This window comes from Magnolia sinica, chromosome 1, assembly GCF_029962835.1.
Source record: "Magnolia sinica isolate HGM2019 chromosome 1, MsV1, whole genome shotgun sequence".
Taxonomy (NCBI): domain Eukaryota; kingdom Viridiplantae; phylum Streptophyta; class Magnoliopsida; order Magnoliales; family Magnoliaceae; genus Magnolia; species Magnolia sinica.
Window position 1 is genome coordinate 40,103,428 of NC_080573.1, and position 18,873 is coordinate 40,122,300.

Sequence of the window (18,873 nt, forward strand, 5' to 3'; positions counted from 1 at the left end):
ACAAGGGCGGCACAAACCGGATTGTTCATGTTGATCGAGCGATCAATTACCTCAATCTGCTACGCGAAGTGTGTGGGATTTGCAAGTTAACCGACATTAGCAGCATCCAATATAAATATCCTGGTCTAGATTTGGATTCACTTGTGTCGATTGAGAATGATGATGATATATCACATATGATGGAAGCATTTCTTCAAAGCAATGAGCCTATTCAGCTATTTGTTTTGTGTGCCCAAAAGCCTTCAATCCCCAGGTACTTCACTACAAATTTATTCTTTTACTCAGTTATGTAGTTCACTGGTTCGTCCTCTCTAGTTACTAACTTTGTTTCTTCAGTAATCTGATGCAGAATGTTGATACTGGAAATGCTCAAGCATCATTGCAGCATTTACATGGAGGTTATAAAGCACTTGCATCTTCTTCACATAATGTTGATGCCAATAACCATGATGTTCCAAGTGCATCAAATGATTTGAATAATCCTGTCAACAACATGCAGAAAGTGATGCCTGTTTTAAAAGAAGGCCAAGAATTTAAAAATGCAAATGCTTTCCACGAGGCTTTAAGGGAGTACGCTATACGTTCAAATTTCCAATACAGGCGAACCAGGTCAGGCCATGGCCGTTTTCAGGCGAAATGCATTAAAGATGATTGCTTATGGTGTATACGTGCATGTAAGCTTCCTAACAAGCCTACATTCAAGATAAAATTATTGAAGGGAAACCATACTTGTAATGCCGCAAATGAGCCAACAATGTCAAACACAAAGACGCATCAACAAGCCAATAGGAAATGGATTGCAACTTTGGTCAAGGATCGACTCCGGAAAAATTTGGATTGTACACCCAAAGATATCGTCGATGAGATTAGTCGAGAATACAAGATCGAAGTAAGTTATGATAAAGCTTGGAGGGGTAAAGAATTGGCACTAAAAGAGATGCACTTTGAATTATCCTATCCAGATCTTAGGATGCTTTGCAAGGATATTGAGATGACAAATCCAGGAAGCATGGCAAAGCTTAGCAGGTCATCTGACAACTCATTAAGACTTTTTATTGCATATAAAGCTGCAGTTTGTGGTTTCAAGAAAGCATGCCGACCAGTTGTGAGGCTTGAGCATATGAAGAAAGGAGGAGAATACCCAGGTGAGTGGTTCTTCGCCTCGGCCATTGATGCTACCTGCGTTGATTTCCCAGTCTCATATGCATTTGTTGAATCAGAGAGCATAGAGAGTTGGAAATGGTTTTGTGGGGAGTTGACTCAAGTGTTGGAAAGTATATCTGGATTAACATTTATATCAGATAGGCAGGAAGGAATTCTTGAAGATGTTCGTGATTTCTTTCCATATGCATGTCATCGTTACCGTCTCAAGGGGCTGTTTGATGAAATTCGGCAGAAGTTCGAATGTGATGAATTGTTGGATCTTTTTAGGAGTGCAACTTATGCACCATTTCATTCTGAATTTGATGATTGCATGCGTCAGATTCAGGGTAAATATAAAGAAGCATGGAATTTTGTAAAGGATATTAATCCTAAGCACTGGGCCACATCTCACTTTGAAGGGAAGTTTAATGTTTACTGTGATTACCTTCCATTCCATATGTTGTATATGGTTGTGTGTTGGGGAAATTGGCCTATCACTCTTAGTTTGTTAAGGTTGCACGGTGATATCACAAGGGCATTTAGCTGTAGATTTGAAGAAAGTTCAGAGTGCACGACAATCTTTGTCTCCTGTGTTCAAGATGTTATTTCTAGTGTAGAGAAAGACTCAGAGCGTTATTTTGTATCAGGTAGTGCAACAGAGTTCGAGGTTGTTGTGAAAGGTGAAGGGGCATTTAAGGTGGATATTCAACGTGGAGCATGCCCATGTTTGTTCTCTCAAAGACATGCGTACCCTTGCGAACATGTTATTGCAGCTATCCTATACAGTGGATGTAATGTGTATGAATTCCTTGATTACTTCACTGTTGCCAAATACCGGGAGACATATTCAGAGGTTATTCATCCATTGACGTTTAAGCCTGAGCTCATGAAGAAGAGAAAATATGTACATCATTAACCCATTGGGCTCAACTAGGATGATGGCGATGAAATTATTGATGTTTTCCAACTGATGAACAAATTATGTCACACACAACATGGTGGGTCCCACATTGCTGGTGTTGGTGAGGATTCCTGTCGTGGGATGGATTGTGCCATGTTTCTTAGGTTCCATTTGACATGTGTCATAAGCATTATGTGAGTAAGAGTGATCTCAATTTGGTTATTTTATTATGATTACTATTTCAAGGATGATGATGATGAATGTTTAGCGTTTGGTGTGAACACAAATTGTTATGTCATAAATTAATGATGAACTATGTAAATTATTTTTTTACTTTGTTTTTTTTTTTTAAATAATTAAATTACTTATGCTAAGAATTTATTAATAAAATTCTACAAATCGATTTAATAATATAAATAAATAAATAGTGAAAAAACAATCTCCTTGGCAGAACTATCAGATGGTTAAGATCCCTATCCATATGATTTTTAAGCTGCCATACACTGCACACAACCCTACCAGCATAGCACTTGCCCCTAATAATAGAGGACTTGTACGGAAGCGGCCTCCTTTCTGAAAAGGCAGGTCTACGTATGCTACATTTCTAGTGGCTTAGGTTCTAGCATGTGTCACAACCCAGTGGTCTGCATATTCTTAGATGATCCCCTGATTTGAATTGTCCATTTTCACAACGCTACCTTATAATCGCGATTAATTGATGATCCAAATCAATGAATTTTATAGTTTGAATACAAGCTATTTACACCCAATTTTGGCACACACTCGTGCACCAATAATATGATTCCGTCACATGTCAGCACTAGGCGCCTAATAATGATAAAATCGTACTCACACTTGAAGATATATTTCATCCTCTATCTTTCAACGACACGCCACCTATCAAAAGTGAAGTGGCGAAGAACCTTGTGCATTATTGCAGAAAAGATGAAGCAACGAATAACACGTAGCCCTAATTCATGAGGCAAATATTACCAAGGCAATGTTTTTGACAAGTTTATAAAAGACCCACCGGGACAGATATTATCACAAATCTGGATATGCTTGGTAAAGCCTTCTCACAATTCGTCTAAAATGGGAGATATTTCCAAAGATGTTCAGTGCTCCCGCAGTAATTATGAATATTTGAGAATGGGATCAACATCACATCATATGAGAACCAATCAATAATTATGAATATTTGAGAATAGGATCAACATCAGAGCATATGAGAACCAATCAGTAATTTTGAATATTTGAGAATGGGATCAACTTCAGAGCATATGAGAACCAATGGAAATTATGAATATTTGAGAATGGGATTAACATCAGAGTATATGAGAACCAATGGATTGTGTCTCAATCTGGATCCAACGAGACTGACCCTATAAGATCTATGAATCTTCATGGCCATGATGGCAAGAGATCTGAAAACAGTTTTTGATATTTGAAGATCTCTTAAGCTAGATGAGATGATCAAAGAACAATTGAATATCATAACTACTAAGAATCGTGGATTGGCAAGGAAACTGAATAGGGTTTCGTCGCCTCCTAGAGGCCTATAAAATGAGAACACGACGAAGAGCTTTAGGCCTACACCAAACACAATCAGTCTATACAATGCAACACTACTTTTTATCTTAATTTAGTTTTAATCCCTCCATTTCTGTCCAACCATGCTGATAAACGTCTAATGTTAATTTAGTTAGATCATTATTATCCAATGCCATTGTTACAGTACTTTTATGTAATGCCCTAAAACCCTACACCCGAGTATCAGTGACTCAGGTCCCAAATTCGAGTGTGTTAACTAATTAATGAATGAATACTCTTAAAAACACACCTTTTTTTAAATTTTTTTTAATTTTTTTTATTTACATTTAGCAATTGGCATTTACTTGGTATACATTAAACAAGAGAAAAAGTGAAATTTTCTATTAAAGTCCAAATATTACATAAACAACTCACATGTGTAACTTGTTACAAATTGAAATGCACACACAAGTCCTACTAAGTATAAACCTAAACTACTAGTGGTGAACGCTCCAAGAGTTTCGCCGCATCATAGCTCCCTTTTAGCTCCTCCAGTACTTGTTGTATGTTCGAATATTAAAAGGATGAGTGTCCATCTCAATGAGAAACCCACTAAGATTTGAAACACAACATATTAATCAAGTATAGTTTTTCAAATAGAATTAGCAATTCACAAACATAATATTCACACATATTAATTTTGCTTAAATGCATGCATGCATGAAATGCTTTTAGACCTGGGGATGTACATTTAGCTGGCAATTTGGGAATAAAACCCACCATGCAAAAACGGTCGACCCATAGTGAACTAGTCATCCAACAAAATACCCTACAATACTACTCGCAATGACTAACCACCTAGTAAAATTCCATGAAAAGGATGATCCATAATGATCTAGTCATTTAACAAAATACTCCATGGTACGACCTACAATGATTAGTCACCCATTGAAATCTACATGCCATGTATGCATGATTAGCCCAATATTTATTAGTCTAATTTACAAAACAATAAATTAGGATAAACCATTCAACTATGGCCAAACATGATAATTCAAGTTAACATTTCCATCACAAGTCCAAATCTAGATATTTCAAAGGGTTCAACCCAACAAGCTGCTTAGGCAATTAAGTCCAATTAAGGACACATTTAGGGTTTATCCCACAAGTTGGGCACAATATTTCACAAAGATGAAATTTATAAATCGAATTGTTATTGTTTTTCCAAGACAAAGGCCACTGCTTCAAGGTATGATTCCACATGTGTTGCAACCATTCATAAATTGCACCTCCTATAAATTCAATTACATGGCAATCCAAACCACACAAATGAACCATATCCCACAAATTCACAATTTACATGAATAGTATCCAATTGCCACATTCAAATTTGATTAATCCCAATTCCACGTTTTCATGAATCTATGCATAATAACATTCAAACACATAACTTAAAGCATGTTAGCATTCAAATTCATGTGAATCATACAAGAATAGAGGTATGTTCATATGGTATTATACACTCAAGAGTCCCTATATATGAATCATTCTAAACAAAAGAGTTAAATATGTGATTAATGATCTACTCATATGATTCAATGATAAAAAATTACACTTCTAAACATGGATTTCAAGAACTACACATGTTTTCACAATTGCAAATTGACAACACAATGCAATAATGAAAACTAACACCAACCTAAAATGTCGGGACAAGCTTGAGGGTTAGATTATCACCTTTTGGGTGTGTTGCGACCTAGTGGTGATAGGGCACGAGATCAGGCTTTAGGATCGAATCCTACTAAGACTTTCCAAACATTGCATAGTTATGATCGATGTACTACATATTTTGATTGAACTAGATCCAAAATTAAAATGGATTTAATGGTTTAGATTTAATTGTGGAACATGAATTTGGGGATTTGAAATCTAATTGCACCATAAAAAATAATAATAGAGTAAAAGTAATAACTAATAATAATAATAATAATAATGACATAATATTAATTAATAATAATTTATTAAGAAATAATAATAATAATAATTAACAATAATGATAGAAATAATGATTATAACAATAACAACAATAATTTAATAAAAAATCAATAATAATAATAATAATAATAACTAATATCAATAATAAAATTTAATAATATCCAATAATAATAATAACAACAACAAGTAATATTAGTAGTAATAACAATAATGTGATTAATAATAATTAATAATTACAAATAAAATAATTGATAAAAACAACTCACCAAGCTTAACAGCCTAGGATCAATTAACCAAAACCAACATGATTCGCACTCAGAGGCATCAACCAAGTCAACTCAAAAATGACTCAACAACGAAACAGAGGCAACTCAGTCCAATAGAGCCACTGATTTACATCAAAATCTCTGAAACCTAGCCAAGTTACAATAGTTGCTGACCCAAACTTGATCTAGACTAGTATCGCTGAACCAAAAACTCCTCCAGATGACTCGACTCAGATTTGAACTAATGAGAAAATTGAGTTGACTTATCACGACTCGAACGGAAAACTAAGTTGACTCATCACAACTCGAACTCGACTTCCAATTACAAATTCTCCTCGCACTGTTCAAATAGAAGAGTTCCCTAAATCGACATAGCTTCAGACTTAGCTCATCTTGACTAAGTTAACATGCTAGCAGCTTCCTCATGGATGAACATTTCGCCCCCAACTCGATCATACTTGTAGTGAACTCGATGTGACACTACATGACTCTCTCTCTCTGTATATATATATGCTCTCCTTGAATCTCTTAAATCATAAAGGAGTGTTTGAAGCAGAGCAAGGCTATTTATAGCCACATAGATCTAAATTTTTTGGGTCCAATCAATTTTAGTGTCAGGTCGATGCTAGACCCAAGTGCGGCACGGGTTCATGTATCAGAACTCTATATAGTTTTCATCTTAAAGTGTTGTGTTTATTCCAAGAGATCCCTAAAGTTCAATTTCTAGTTAAATGCCTCACCCAAAGAACAATTTTGATCACAGATTAGGGCCCATCCACTAATGTGTGGATTTGAGTCGTAACAGAGAAGATGACTTGGGCGGTAATGATGGATTCAAAATGGAGGATCATTCCTCTAGTTTCTTTGTAAATGACAGTTTAGATGGGACCCACGAAGCTTGTGGGACCCACCAATTACGAGGTCATAAGAAAAAACTCGATGGGTTCCGAGTTTTTAAGTTGCGCTGGATAAATTGCACGTCCTAAAGATATCCCATGAGAAACCTCATTAGGTTGTAATCAAAGCTTCTAGTCTCTGTAACTGCTAGGTGGGTTGTCCAAGTGGGCCCCACCCATTGGAAGATAATGAGATAAACTCTGACAGTTTCAAAATTATTCATGTTCCCATACAACCTTTCATCTTCCCAAGCAGGCTTTTATCTAGTAGTTTTGGAACTGTTCATCTCCTTCTATTGATGATAATTATGGTGGCATCCATATATAATGGGTAGTAATAATAATAATGTGAATAATAATAATTTATAATAACAAATAAAATAATTGATAAAAACAACTCACCAAGCTTAACAACTTGGGATTAATTAACCGAAACCAACCTGATTCGCACTCAAAGGCATCAACCAAGTCAACTCAGAAATGACTCAGCGAAACAGAGGCAACTCAGTCCAATACAGCCACTGATGTAGATCAAAATCTCTGAAACCTAGCAAAGTTACAATAGTTGCAGACCCAAACTTGATCCAGTTTAGTATCGCTGAACCAAAAACTCCTCCAGATGACTCGACTCAGATTTGAACTAATGAGAAAACTGAGTCGACTCATCACGACTCGAACAGAAAACTAAGTTGACTCATCACAACTCGAACTCGACTTCCAATTACAAATTATCCTTCCACTACTCAAATAGAAGAGTTCCCTAAACCGACCTAGCTTCAGACTTCGCTCATCTTGACTAAGTTAACATGCTAGCAGCTTCCTTAGGCATGAACATATCGCCCCCGACTTGGTCATACTTGTAGTGAACTCGATGCGACACTACATGACTCTCTCTCTCTCTCTATGCTCTCCTTGAATCTCTCCAATTATAAAGGAGTGTTTGAAGGAGAGCAGGGCTATTTATAGCCACATAGATCTAAATTTTTTGGGTCCAATCAATTTGATTGTCAGGTCGACGCTAGACCCAAGTGCGGCACGAGTTCATGTATCAGAACTCGATATAGTTTTCATCTTAAAGTGTTGTGTTTATTCCAAGAGATCACTAAAGATTGATTTCTAGTTAAATGCCCCACCCAAAGAACAATTTTGATCACAGATCAGGGCCCATCCACTAATGTGTGGATTTGAGTCGTAACAGAGAAGATGACTTGGGCGGTAATGATGGATTCAAAATGGAGGATCATTCCTCTAGTTTCTTTGTAAATGACAATTTAGATGGGACCCACGAAGCTTGTGGGACCCACCAATTATGAGGTAATAAGAAAAAACTCGATGGGTTCTGAGTTTTTGAGTTGCACTGGATAAATTACACGTCCTAAAGATATCTCATGAGAAACCTCATTGGGTTGTAATCAAAGCTTCTAGTCTCTGTAACTGCTGGGTGGGTTGTCCAAGTGAGCCCCACCCATTGAAAGATAATAAGATAAACTCTGACAATTTCAAAATTATTCATGTTCCCAAACAACCTTTTATCTTCCCAAGCAAGCTTTTATCTAGTAGCTTTGGAACTGTTCATCTCCTTCTATTGATGACATTTATGGTGGCATCCATATATAATGGGTAAGAACCCATGACCAAAAGATAAAGAATCTCGAGAGGTATTGTAAGAGGGAAGCCAGGTTCCATCACTGCCACATGACTTACTATGTGGATCTTGTTTGATGGAGAGTGTTCCTTTAGACCTCTTCTTATGCCAGTGAAAGTGGTGCAACTCTCTTCCAATGATATGAGATGCATCTGGGAAGATCCAACAACCAAAACTTCATCTTCCACTACCGTTGGATCCAAGGAATTGCTTTGAGTGGCCATTTCCTAACATTGGTATCAAAGCCATAGAGGTGTGCCTTCATTGCTTACTCATTTTTTCACTATTCAATTTTTTTCTCTTTTTGCATAAATCGAAACTCTATTACCTAGGATTGAAATCCTTGTCCATATGGGCAAATAGCTTTTACCCGTAATTGACTTTGGCCAGCAGGGTAATTGGCTAATTACTAGTTGCGAGCAGATAAAGAAAGAGAGACACAAGAGATTAAGAACAATATATAGTTATGCCCTCTCTGGATTAATGGTCAATTAGAAATGGCTATTTTCGACCAAGGTATATGTTTTTTTGGACCAATATGGTCGATTTTTATGTTTTCGACTAAAATGATCAATTGTTTTTAAACCAAAATGACCTATTTTGATATTTTCAACCAACATGCCTGTTTTTAAGTTTTTGACCAAGATGGCTGATTTTAGTGTTTTCAACCAAGATGACCGAATTGCGACCAACATGGCCAATTTTGATGTTTTCGACCAACATGGCCGTTTTTGGCTGATTTCGCTCAAAATATTAGTTTTTTACCATATTAACTTTTTTCGACCAAACTAATCTACTTGACCATGCAAAAGTAATGACCATAGGTTGCAATATCAACAGTACATGTAGACATCAATAAAGGCTGTTGTAGATCATGGGGCAGTAGGTCTCTAGTGTGCCACCCGTGCTAGACCCCTATAAGTTTTTTTTTTTTTTAAAATGTTAATAATGTTTGACCAACCCACTACGGTCCATCTATGAACATTCGATCCCAGAATATTAATAAGTAATAAAGGATTACAATGCATTTATAGAAGCATCCAATGAGTAATAATATTGAAACATCCATTCAAAGGCTACGACCGAAGTTTAGTTTAGTTAAAGAGTCGGCCCACGCCGGCTCTACCTTATTAAGTACCAAAAAAGTTTTTGTTCACCCAGGATAAGAGAAAGAAAATATATATAAGGAGACGCCTTATCAAGGCCTTAAACCCACCTTTTGATGGTTTGAGAAATGCTTTCTGACATTATTTATCCTCACTAGTGTGCCTCTCATCTAAGCCTTCCGAGTAGGCACTTCTTGTAAGTGCACTGATTTATGCACCCTATTTGTCAATCTTATGGGTCATTGTGTCATGTAGTCGGTTGAGTCCTTGGAAGCTAAAGACTGAAGACGTAAGTGAAGGTGGAGCATCAAAGAGCAAAGAACAGGTAAAACGTAATGCCTTTGTGACCTTAACCCTTGATCTAAAACAACCTAAACCTCTAGATGATCTTAAACCTAATAGGTAAAATCTTTATTGATTATCCCTTAAGCCATTGGAGCCTAAATTGACCACCCTTAGATTGGCTTTAGAGGTCCCATATTGCTGAGAAAACTGTACAAATTCAGCAACCATTCGGTCCCACCAAGCTCCCATTCGCCAAATCAATTTGGGAATCATTTTAATTGAGGTAAGTAAATCTCTAAACTCTTATCAGAAGTTTAATTATGATATAATCTAAGTTATTAATGATAATTTTGTCATTAGCTTAGGGTTTGGAGCTTTTCTCTAAATTCTCTATGCCTAGGCCACATCGGAACCGATGAATTTTGATTCTAAGGTAAAAATCACCCTTCAAGCTTTCTTTTGACATTTTTAGTCTAACAATAGTCTCAATATTTAATAATCATATTGATTAACTTATAAACCGTGCGATAACTCTTGTAGTCTATATTACATGTGTTAATTTTAGGATCATTTGGAAGAATACTTAATTTTGGAAATCATTATAAGAACACCTAATATGTTTAGCCCTCTTTCATAAGTTGATTCACACACGTCAGAAGGCTCAAATTATATGAATATAACCTTTACCTCATAGGATTCACATGAACATTAATTATAATATGCCCTAATGTAAGTCATACATGATTTGTGTTGTTATAATGCACACTTGAATTTGCACCTCGAACTATTGGTCCTCCAGTAAAATGGATTAAATGGAATTAGTTGTAGACTTACCATCCATGTAAATTATTGTGCCCTAATTGACTTTGTTGGGTGGAATCTTTTTTGTTATATTCTTAAACTGACCTAATGCCTATTTGGCTTGTTTGGAGCAACCATTTTTTTTGAGATTGTATATGAATTGGTGCTTGTAAGGTTTACTTGTGGAACTAGGGCTAGCCACTAGTTATGGAGGTTGTTTGAATGGGTTATTTGTAAATTAAACTAATAAAGATTGGATTAATCATGCATTCATAGCACATGAGTATTATTGGATGGCTAGATACTGTGGTAGTATGTACCTTTTAGTATTTTCACTGGTTCCTAGTTAATTGTATGAACGCCCCTTTGGGTATGCTTGTCACTGTTTAGCATCGTACCTTTAGGTATTTCGCTGCTGACTAGTCACCGTTCTTTGTGTATGCTAGCCATGGTTGATTGTTGAGGGCTAAATATTTCATATTAGACCCCAGTTATTACCTAAATTTATGAATATAATACTATTTAACGGCCCATTTTAATCGTGTTTGTGCTGCAAGGTGAATTTAGGAGCTTGGACTGAAAAAGGGTGCTAAATGCATGGATTTGAGCTCCAGAATCATCAAGACAAGGGACGGACCCCATAGAATCGAAATCGAAGGATTTACATGCCAGATATTTGAGAAAATCATGAAATTGACATTAAAGGAACCTGAAAATCATCCAGAATGCAAGATCACAGGGTTCCCACCATCTGTTCGGCTCAAAACTTTACATCTAGCCTGAGAATCATAAATTAACCGTACATATCAAATTTCAGCTATTGGATCCTTGTGGAAGTGGCACAACAGACATATCAGCCCACAATACTCTGATTTGAGGCCCACCTGATATTTGGATATACTTCAATTTTGGTCTTGACCCCTTAAATGAGGTGAAAAAATGGATGGACGGATTGGATTTCTAACAAACATCACCGTGGATCGTACATACAACGTGCGTTTACATAGCGAGCACCACTCCCGCACCACACCGGTCGGGCAGCCCGATTAAAGCAAAAATGGATTGTGTACTGAGTAACTCAGTACCCTAAGCGTACTGAGTAAACTCTGTGGGGCCCAACTTAATTCATGCATTTTATCCAACCCATTCATCTATTTTACCAGATAATTTTAGGGCTTCATCCCAAAAATGAAGCCTATAAAAAGATCGAGTGGACCACACCAACTTAAACTATTTGAATTGAACTTCTATTATTGAAAAGTTCTTAGGGGCTATAGAAGTTTTAGATCAAGCAGATATTTGGTTTTCCCTTCATCCATTTCTGTTTGATCTTATGAATAGGTTGGATGAAAAATAAACATTACTACGTGCCTCAGAAAGGTTTCAATGGTGGAAACCAATATTTCCACTGTTTCATGTGGTATGGTCCAGTTGAGGTGTGAATATACTTCAAGTTTAATCTCAATGCCTAAAATGATCTCTAAAAATGGATGGACAGTGTGGATAAACTACATACATTCACAGTGGGCCCAACAGAGTTTACTCAGTGCGATAATAGCATACTGAGTAACTCAGTATGCAATCCGATTTTTTAAAAATTTCACTGTGGGGCCCACCGAATAGACCAGCGCAGGTCCGTGCACAAGACAACGTGTGGACGCTGCCAGCCTCCATGGGGCGTTCTGTGACATTGATCACGGTCGAGTGGGTGATCCAGACCGTCCAATGTGTCCAAAGGGAGTCCAAGACCCTAACAAAGACGTCAGAATCGACAGATGGGTTGAAATCGCGCCGCGAATCTGCTCCAAACGCAAGACATTTTGCACTTTCGCTGCGCATGCGAACTCTACTGCGAAACAGAGTCGGTCCGACTCTAAACCGACTCCCAACCACCATCCTCCCTGCTGCCTATAAAAAGAGAAGAAAGGAGAGAGAGAAGGCATCATCAGATCTATTCTTTGGGCCGTGCGATGTGGGATCAACTTGGACGTTGCTCCTTCTTCCTTCTTCTTTGCGGTTTTTCTTCCCTTTTATGCTTTTATTTCCGAGTTTTAACCTCACCATGTCTATGATGGGCTAAGCCTCTTAGCTAGGGCTAAGAGGTGAAGCTTGTAGTGAGATAGGAGACTTTCCTTTATGCCTTTGATTTAAAAGTTGTTTTATGAACTGATTTTGATTATAGTTTGTTTATATGGAATGCCTTTAGTTTTTAATGATTTGTTGTGACTTAAATTACAATGGATTTGTGATATCTTCTAGTATTTTCCATGCATGTATGAAGGTTATGATTGTAGGACCTCTGTTGTTCACCATCGTCCCATGGGCATGGATGGATGATGGAATTTTCCCTATGTTCATAACTCTCTTAAATTGGATGTGGATTAGTTAAATTCTATTGTTTACTTTGTCTCCTGGGCATGGCCTTGTGATGGAATCAAGCCTAATTCTCATCCTTTTTATCTCTTGAAAACTGGATAAAAAAATGTTCATAATTGATCTTTAATATTATATCTTCCATCTGGTTAAAGATAGGACTCTGAGTCCAGATGTGTTCTTGAATAAACCATAGACCTCCCTGATCTTTACAAGTGGATCTTTAACACCCTAGTTTCCTACCTTTGAATTTTACAAATTTTAGATTAATATTTCACCATTATTCCCTCATATTCACTTGATTTAGATTTCATCTTTTTCTAGTTCTAGTTATGGTTACTGTTAGATTACGTATAAGGTTCAGTCCCTGTGGATTCCACCTCGGTCTTACAGAGATTATTACTACATCACAACCCTATACTTGGGATGTGAAAAAGTTTTTGGCGCCGTTGCTGGGGATTGGCGTTTACGTTTTCTGAGATTAATTAGTTTTAAAATTAGGTTAAGATTAGTTTTTTTTTCTAATTATTAGGTTAGGATTTTTTCCGTTTGATTTTTAGAAACTAACCTAACTTTCCTGTTTTGTAAGATTTTGAGATAGATCTTCTAAATTGGTTATCTCTTTCTAATTTCTCTATTTTTAGAATTAGGGTTTTATTTTAGAAACTTTCTAAATTTAGAAACTAACTTTCTTTCTATTTTAGGTTTAGAACTGTCCTAATTTGTTCTAGAAATATTCTATTTTCTTTTAGGAATTTTTTCCTTTTTAGAAACTAGTTTACTTTCTATTTTAGGATATCTTGTTATTTCTAGACTTTCTATCTTTAGAAACTAACTTGGTTTGTTTTATTTTGCAGGTTTTTAACTTAGGAACTTTGAATTTGGTAACTTCTTTCCAACCCTTTTCTCTTTCTTTCTAGATTTATATTTCCTTTCTTTCTCTTAGGTTTAGGTTTAGAATCTGAATTGAGGGCTGCGAGTGTTTCATACCTAAGTGGGTCTGTGATAACACTCGACGTCTCTTGACTGAAGGAGGATTGGTTGAGGGGTTGACTATCCATCGCAAGACTAGACACCACTCAAGATCTCGAGAGTTAATTGAAGTGATGGCTGCAAATCAACCTCTTTTACCCCAACTTAGGGTTGAGGACATTCAGGATGAGAATGAGGTGCATCAAGCACACCCGCCTCGTACTTTACGAGATTATTTACAATAGGCGGGGGTGAGCATGCCCTCATGCATGATTTTTCCAGAAAATATGGGACACATGAATATTAAGCCAAGGGTGATCCAACTCCTTCCAAAATTTCATGGGCTTAAATTTGAAAATCTGTATCTACACTTAAAAGAGTTTGATGAAATCATGACTACTTTATACTTTCCTAACGTGTTTGAGGATACGGTCAGGCTGAAACTCTTTCCCTTTTCTTTTAAAAGAGAAAGCTAAGACATGGTTACATTCACTACATCTCCGATTTATTGGCACATGGAATGACATGATAAGAGACTTCATAAAGAATTATTTTTCATATCACAAAACAAACACCCTTAGAAAATCAATCATGAACTTTGCCCAAAAGGAGGATGAAACATTCTTCCAATGTTGGGAAAGGTTTAAGGATCTTGTCAATTCATGCCCACAACACAGTTTTAAAACGTTGCACATTACACACTTTTTCTATGATGGACTGACATCTTCCATGCACCAATTGGTTCAGACGATGTGCAATGGGAATTTATGAATAAAAATGTAGATGATGTGTGGGATTACTTGGATAGACTTGCTGAAAATTCACAATCATGGGACACATACCTAAATTTGAGTATCACTTCTAGGCCCACTCAATCAAAGGAAAGGGGTGGAGTATACCTGTTGAAAGAAGATGATGATATCAATATTAAAGTAGCTAATCTCATAAAGAAATTCGAGGCCATGAAATCAAGGAAGGATAAGGGTAAGGAAGTTGTTTGCGGTATTTGTGGTTGTAGCAGTCACATAATTGAAAATTGTCCAACTATATCTGCCTTTCAAGAGGTACTGACTGAGTAATCCAATGCCGTAAATAATTACCAAAGACCTTTCAATGGACCCACCTCTAATACATACAATCCTAGTTGGAGAAATCATACAAACTTCATCTGGAGGAATGGACAAACTACTATCCCTCAAGATTTCTTCAATCAAAATCCAAATCAAGGGAAACCTCAAGAGGATCCAGTTCTAAAACACATTCAAGACCAAAAGCTATTCAACTAAGATATCAGATCAGCAATAGGATCACTTACATCATTCATTCAAAGGATAGAGTCACACATAATGATTGGGGGAAAGGGGATGCTTCCTATTCAACCTCTCCCCAATCCCAAACTGCAATATGAGATAAGTGATCCAAGCTCTTCAGATCAGATGGAGTAGGCTAAATCTATCACCACTCTTAGGAGTGGGAAGACCATTAACAAAACTATTCTAGTTAGGGCTGAAAAGCCTAAGGACCCGAAAGAGGATAAAAATGATAGACTTAGCATTGCTCCATAAGAATTAGAATTGGAACTTCAAGACAAGCCATTTGCTCCATTTCCCCAACAGTTGGTTGCACCAAAACCTCTCTCTAACTTTTAGGATATACTAGAGGTGTTGAAACAAGTGAAAGTTAATATTCCTCTACTTGATGCCATAAAATAAATACCTTCATATGTCAAATTTCTGAAAGACTTATGTACAACCAAAAGACGAAAAAATATTCAAAAGAAAATCTTCTTGACTAAGAAAGTGAGTGCCATCCTAAAACAAGATGTACCGTAGAAATTCAAAGATCCTGGTAGCCCAACCATATCATATATAATCTGGAACTATCAAATTACGCATGCACTTCTTGACTTAGAAGCGAGCGTAAATATGATTCCCTATTCTGTGTACAAACAATTAGGTTTGGATGAATTAAAACCCACCCTAACCATATTACAACTTGCTAATTGCTCAGTTCATATACCAAGAGGGGTAATCGAGGATGTGTTGGTCAAGGTTGACAGATTCTACTATCCAGTAAATTTTATCATCCTAGATATAGAATCCATCAGTAACATGAGCACTCAGATTTCCGTCATTCTTGGTCGCCCATTCCTTGCTACTTCAAACGCAATCATCAATTGCAGGAATGGAGTCATGAGTATGTCTTTCAGGAATATGACATTGGAGTTAAATATCTTTTTCAATATTGGTATACGGTTGGAGGATGATGACGATTTCCACAACATTAACATGATTGACTCTTTCGTGGAAGATAGAACGCCTTTGACCTTATCCTCTGACTCTCTAGAGATGTGCTTAACCCACTCCCATCATTTTAATGATGACATGATTAGGGAGATATGTTGTAAGACCTGTCATAGTCTGTACCGTTCCTTAGGCTTCCGCGGTCCTCTCGGTCGAATTTCGGCAATTCTCGACCTGTATCCGATGTTTACGTGTGATCCTAAACCAAGTCCTGCATACCTAAGTCGACTTAACCCGAAACTTATATCTTTATGACCACGCCGTCGCTGCGGTTCCAACGCCGTGACTCGCGCACCAATCCGATACCCAGGCTAGAAGATGTGGGCCCACGTTCATTCTGAAGAAATGCCGCACGTTATGAATTTTGAGAGAATCTTTACAACATGTCACATCTATTAAGTCAAGTACACCACCATGCCACCTCACCCTACAACAAGTACAACGCCCATCTCTCCTTTTTCCACAAGTCAACTCCCTCTCTCCCCTACCCATCCCTCTTTTACAAAATTTCAAACCAAACCTTACCTATCCATCTCCTTTCCTTACAACCGCTACTCCATTCATCCCTTCATCCATTATTTCTATCTCTCTCCCTCATTTTCTCAAAACACTCTCCCAAGCAACAAAAATTTCATACGTCCAAGCCTCCCCAAACTCTTCCAAAACAATAAGTGTGGCCCACTTTCCCTACCCTCTCATCTCTCATCCCCATCATAAAAAATCCATCAATCACCATCAAAAGTGAAAACAAGGAGTATAGGAGTCTAAGGGATCTAGGAGGAGTGCAATAGGTGGGTGATCCACCGTTGATTTCAAAATTTAGGGCCCACTTGTTGTGGGACCCACATTGATGTATGAAATGTAAAGAGGGGCCCATAGTGGCCGAGTCCCTCTATCTCACCGTTTGTCTCTCTTTCTTTCTCTCTCTCTCTCTCATTCTCTCTCTCCCTCCCTCTTTTCTTCTTATTTTGATGGTGGTGATGATGTATACAACAATCTGGACCATCCAGATTGTTGGTCATCCAGTAGATGTGGCTCACTTGCTGCCCGACTTCGGGTCAGCCTGGATGGAAGGAAAACATAAATATCTACTTGATCAAAGCTGCTAGTGGGTCCCACATGTGTGGGCCCACATGTATGGGTTAAATCCGGGCCGTCCATCAATTGGACGGACAACAGCATGTGGTCGCTGATCTGGATGTCAGCAAGTCTGCGGGTCCAACCGTGATGTATGAGTCTATATCCACACGTCCATTCTTTGGACGTGGACCCCCATAACAGCGTGTGGGGTCCACCATGATGAATGTGCCCATCCAGCCATCTGTCCAAGCTTGGACAGGGACACTGGATGTTGAGTCTACTTTATAAAAAAAAAATTAAACTAAATAAAAACATCCAGACCATTCATACGTGTGGGACGTACATGTGATGTATACCCATACCGTCCATGGCCTGGACGGTGGGGGCCACCTTGATATATGTGTTTACATCCAAGTCGTTCGTCCAGGCCTGGATCTGGATGACTAGACGTTGACGCTCCTAAATTCCCACACACCCAATATATATATATATATATATATATATATATATATATATATATAATATTAAATGCTACGGTGGGCCACTCCTGCGTGTGGACCCACGATGTACACATGCATTAGATCAGCACCGTCCAGAACGTTCAGACTCTGGACGGTGACTTTTTCTTCATTTCATGTATAGTGAGTATATTATAATATAATATATTATATTATCTGATATAATATCATATTATATTATATTATAATATATTATATATATATATACATACAGCAGTGAGGAGTGGGATGTAGGGTGGCCGCCTACGTGGGACCCACCAGTGATGTTTTCTTTCCAGCCATCCATTTCTGGACGGTGCTAGATGGGTCGCACCAGATGTGTGGGTCCCATCCACATCATCCAGCAACTTGGACGGGTGGAGCCCTCCGTGATGTATACTTGTATCCACGCCATCCATTCTTCTGTCGAGTTCGTCTTTGGCTCTAGAAAAAAACAAATGAAGAAGATTCAATCCTCTGGTGGGCCATGTAGATGGACCCCACCCCTGGCGTTTGAATTTCATCCAAACTATTTACTCATTTGGTGGACAGTCACCTGTGGGGCCCCCACCTTGATATATGTGATTCACCCAAACCGTCCTTACATTTGGTGTGCTTGACCTTGGGCTTGAGAAGAAAAATAAGATAGATCTAATATCATGTGGACCACACTATAGAAAACAGTGGGTTTGGACATTTACCATTGAAACCCTTTGGGTATAGAAGTTTGGACCAATATGATACTTGTTTATCCTCTTAATACTTGGTCTTTGTGAACTTATGAACAGACCTGATGGAAATTAAATGCTATGGTAGGGGCCCATTGAAATTTCACGGTGGAAATCTTTAACACCACTATTATTTATCGTATGGTCCAGATGATCCTTTGGATAAGATTATATATATATATATATATATATATATATATAGAGAGAGAGAGAGAGAGAGAGAGAGAGATAATGCTCTAAAATGATCTCTAAGCAATAAGTGAATGGTCTGGCTAGTTTGGGGCCATTTATATCAGCACATTGATTCGACCCATTTGAATCGGCTCATTCGATCAATCCATTTGAATTGGCC

General features: G+C 37.6%; 1 protein-coding gene and 1 non-coding gene across 2 annotated transcripts; one reads left to right on the forward strand and one right to left on the reverse strand.

The window, feature by feature from the left end:
* Positions 1–343: 343 nt before the first annotated feature.
* Positions 344–2,059, forward strand: LOC131245633 (uncharacterized). The gene has a single exon (XM_058245224.1). The coding sequence runs from the start codon at positions 344–346 to the stop codon at positions 2,057–2,059; it is 1,716 nt and encodes a 571-aa protein (XP_058101207.1).
* A 12,427-nt stretch (positions 2,060–14,486) lies between these two features.
* Positions 14,487–14,593, reverse strand: LOC131222670 (small nucleolar RNA R71). The gene has a single exon (XR_009160143.1). It is a non-coding gene; the product is annotated as a small nucleolar RNA R71 (small nucleolar RNA).
* Positions 14,594–18,873: the final 4,280 nt, after the last annotated feature.

What these genes read in the sequence shown, in the direction of transcription:
- LOC131245633 (XM_058245224.1), top strand. Translation starts at nt 344, where the DNA reads ATGCAGAATGTTGATACTGGAAATGCTCAAGCATCATTGCAGCATTTA.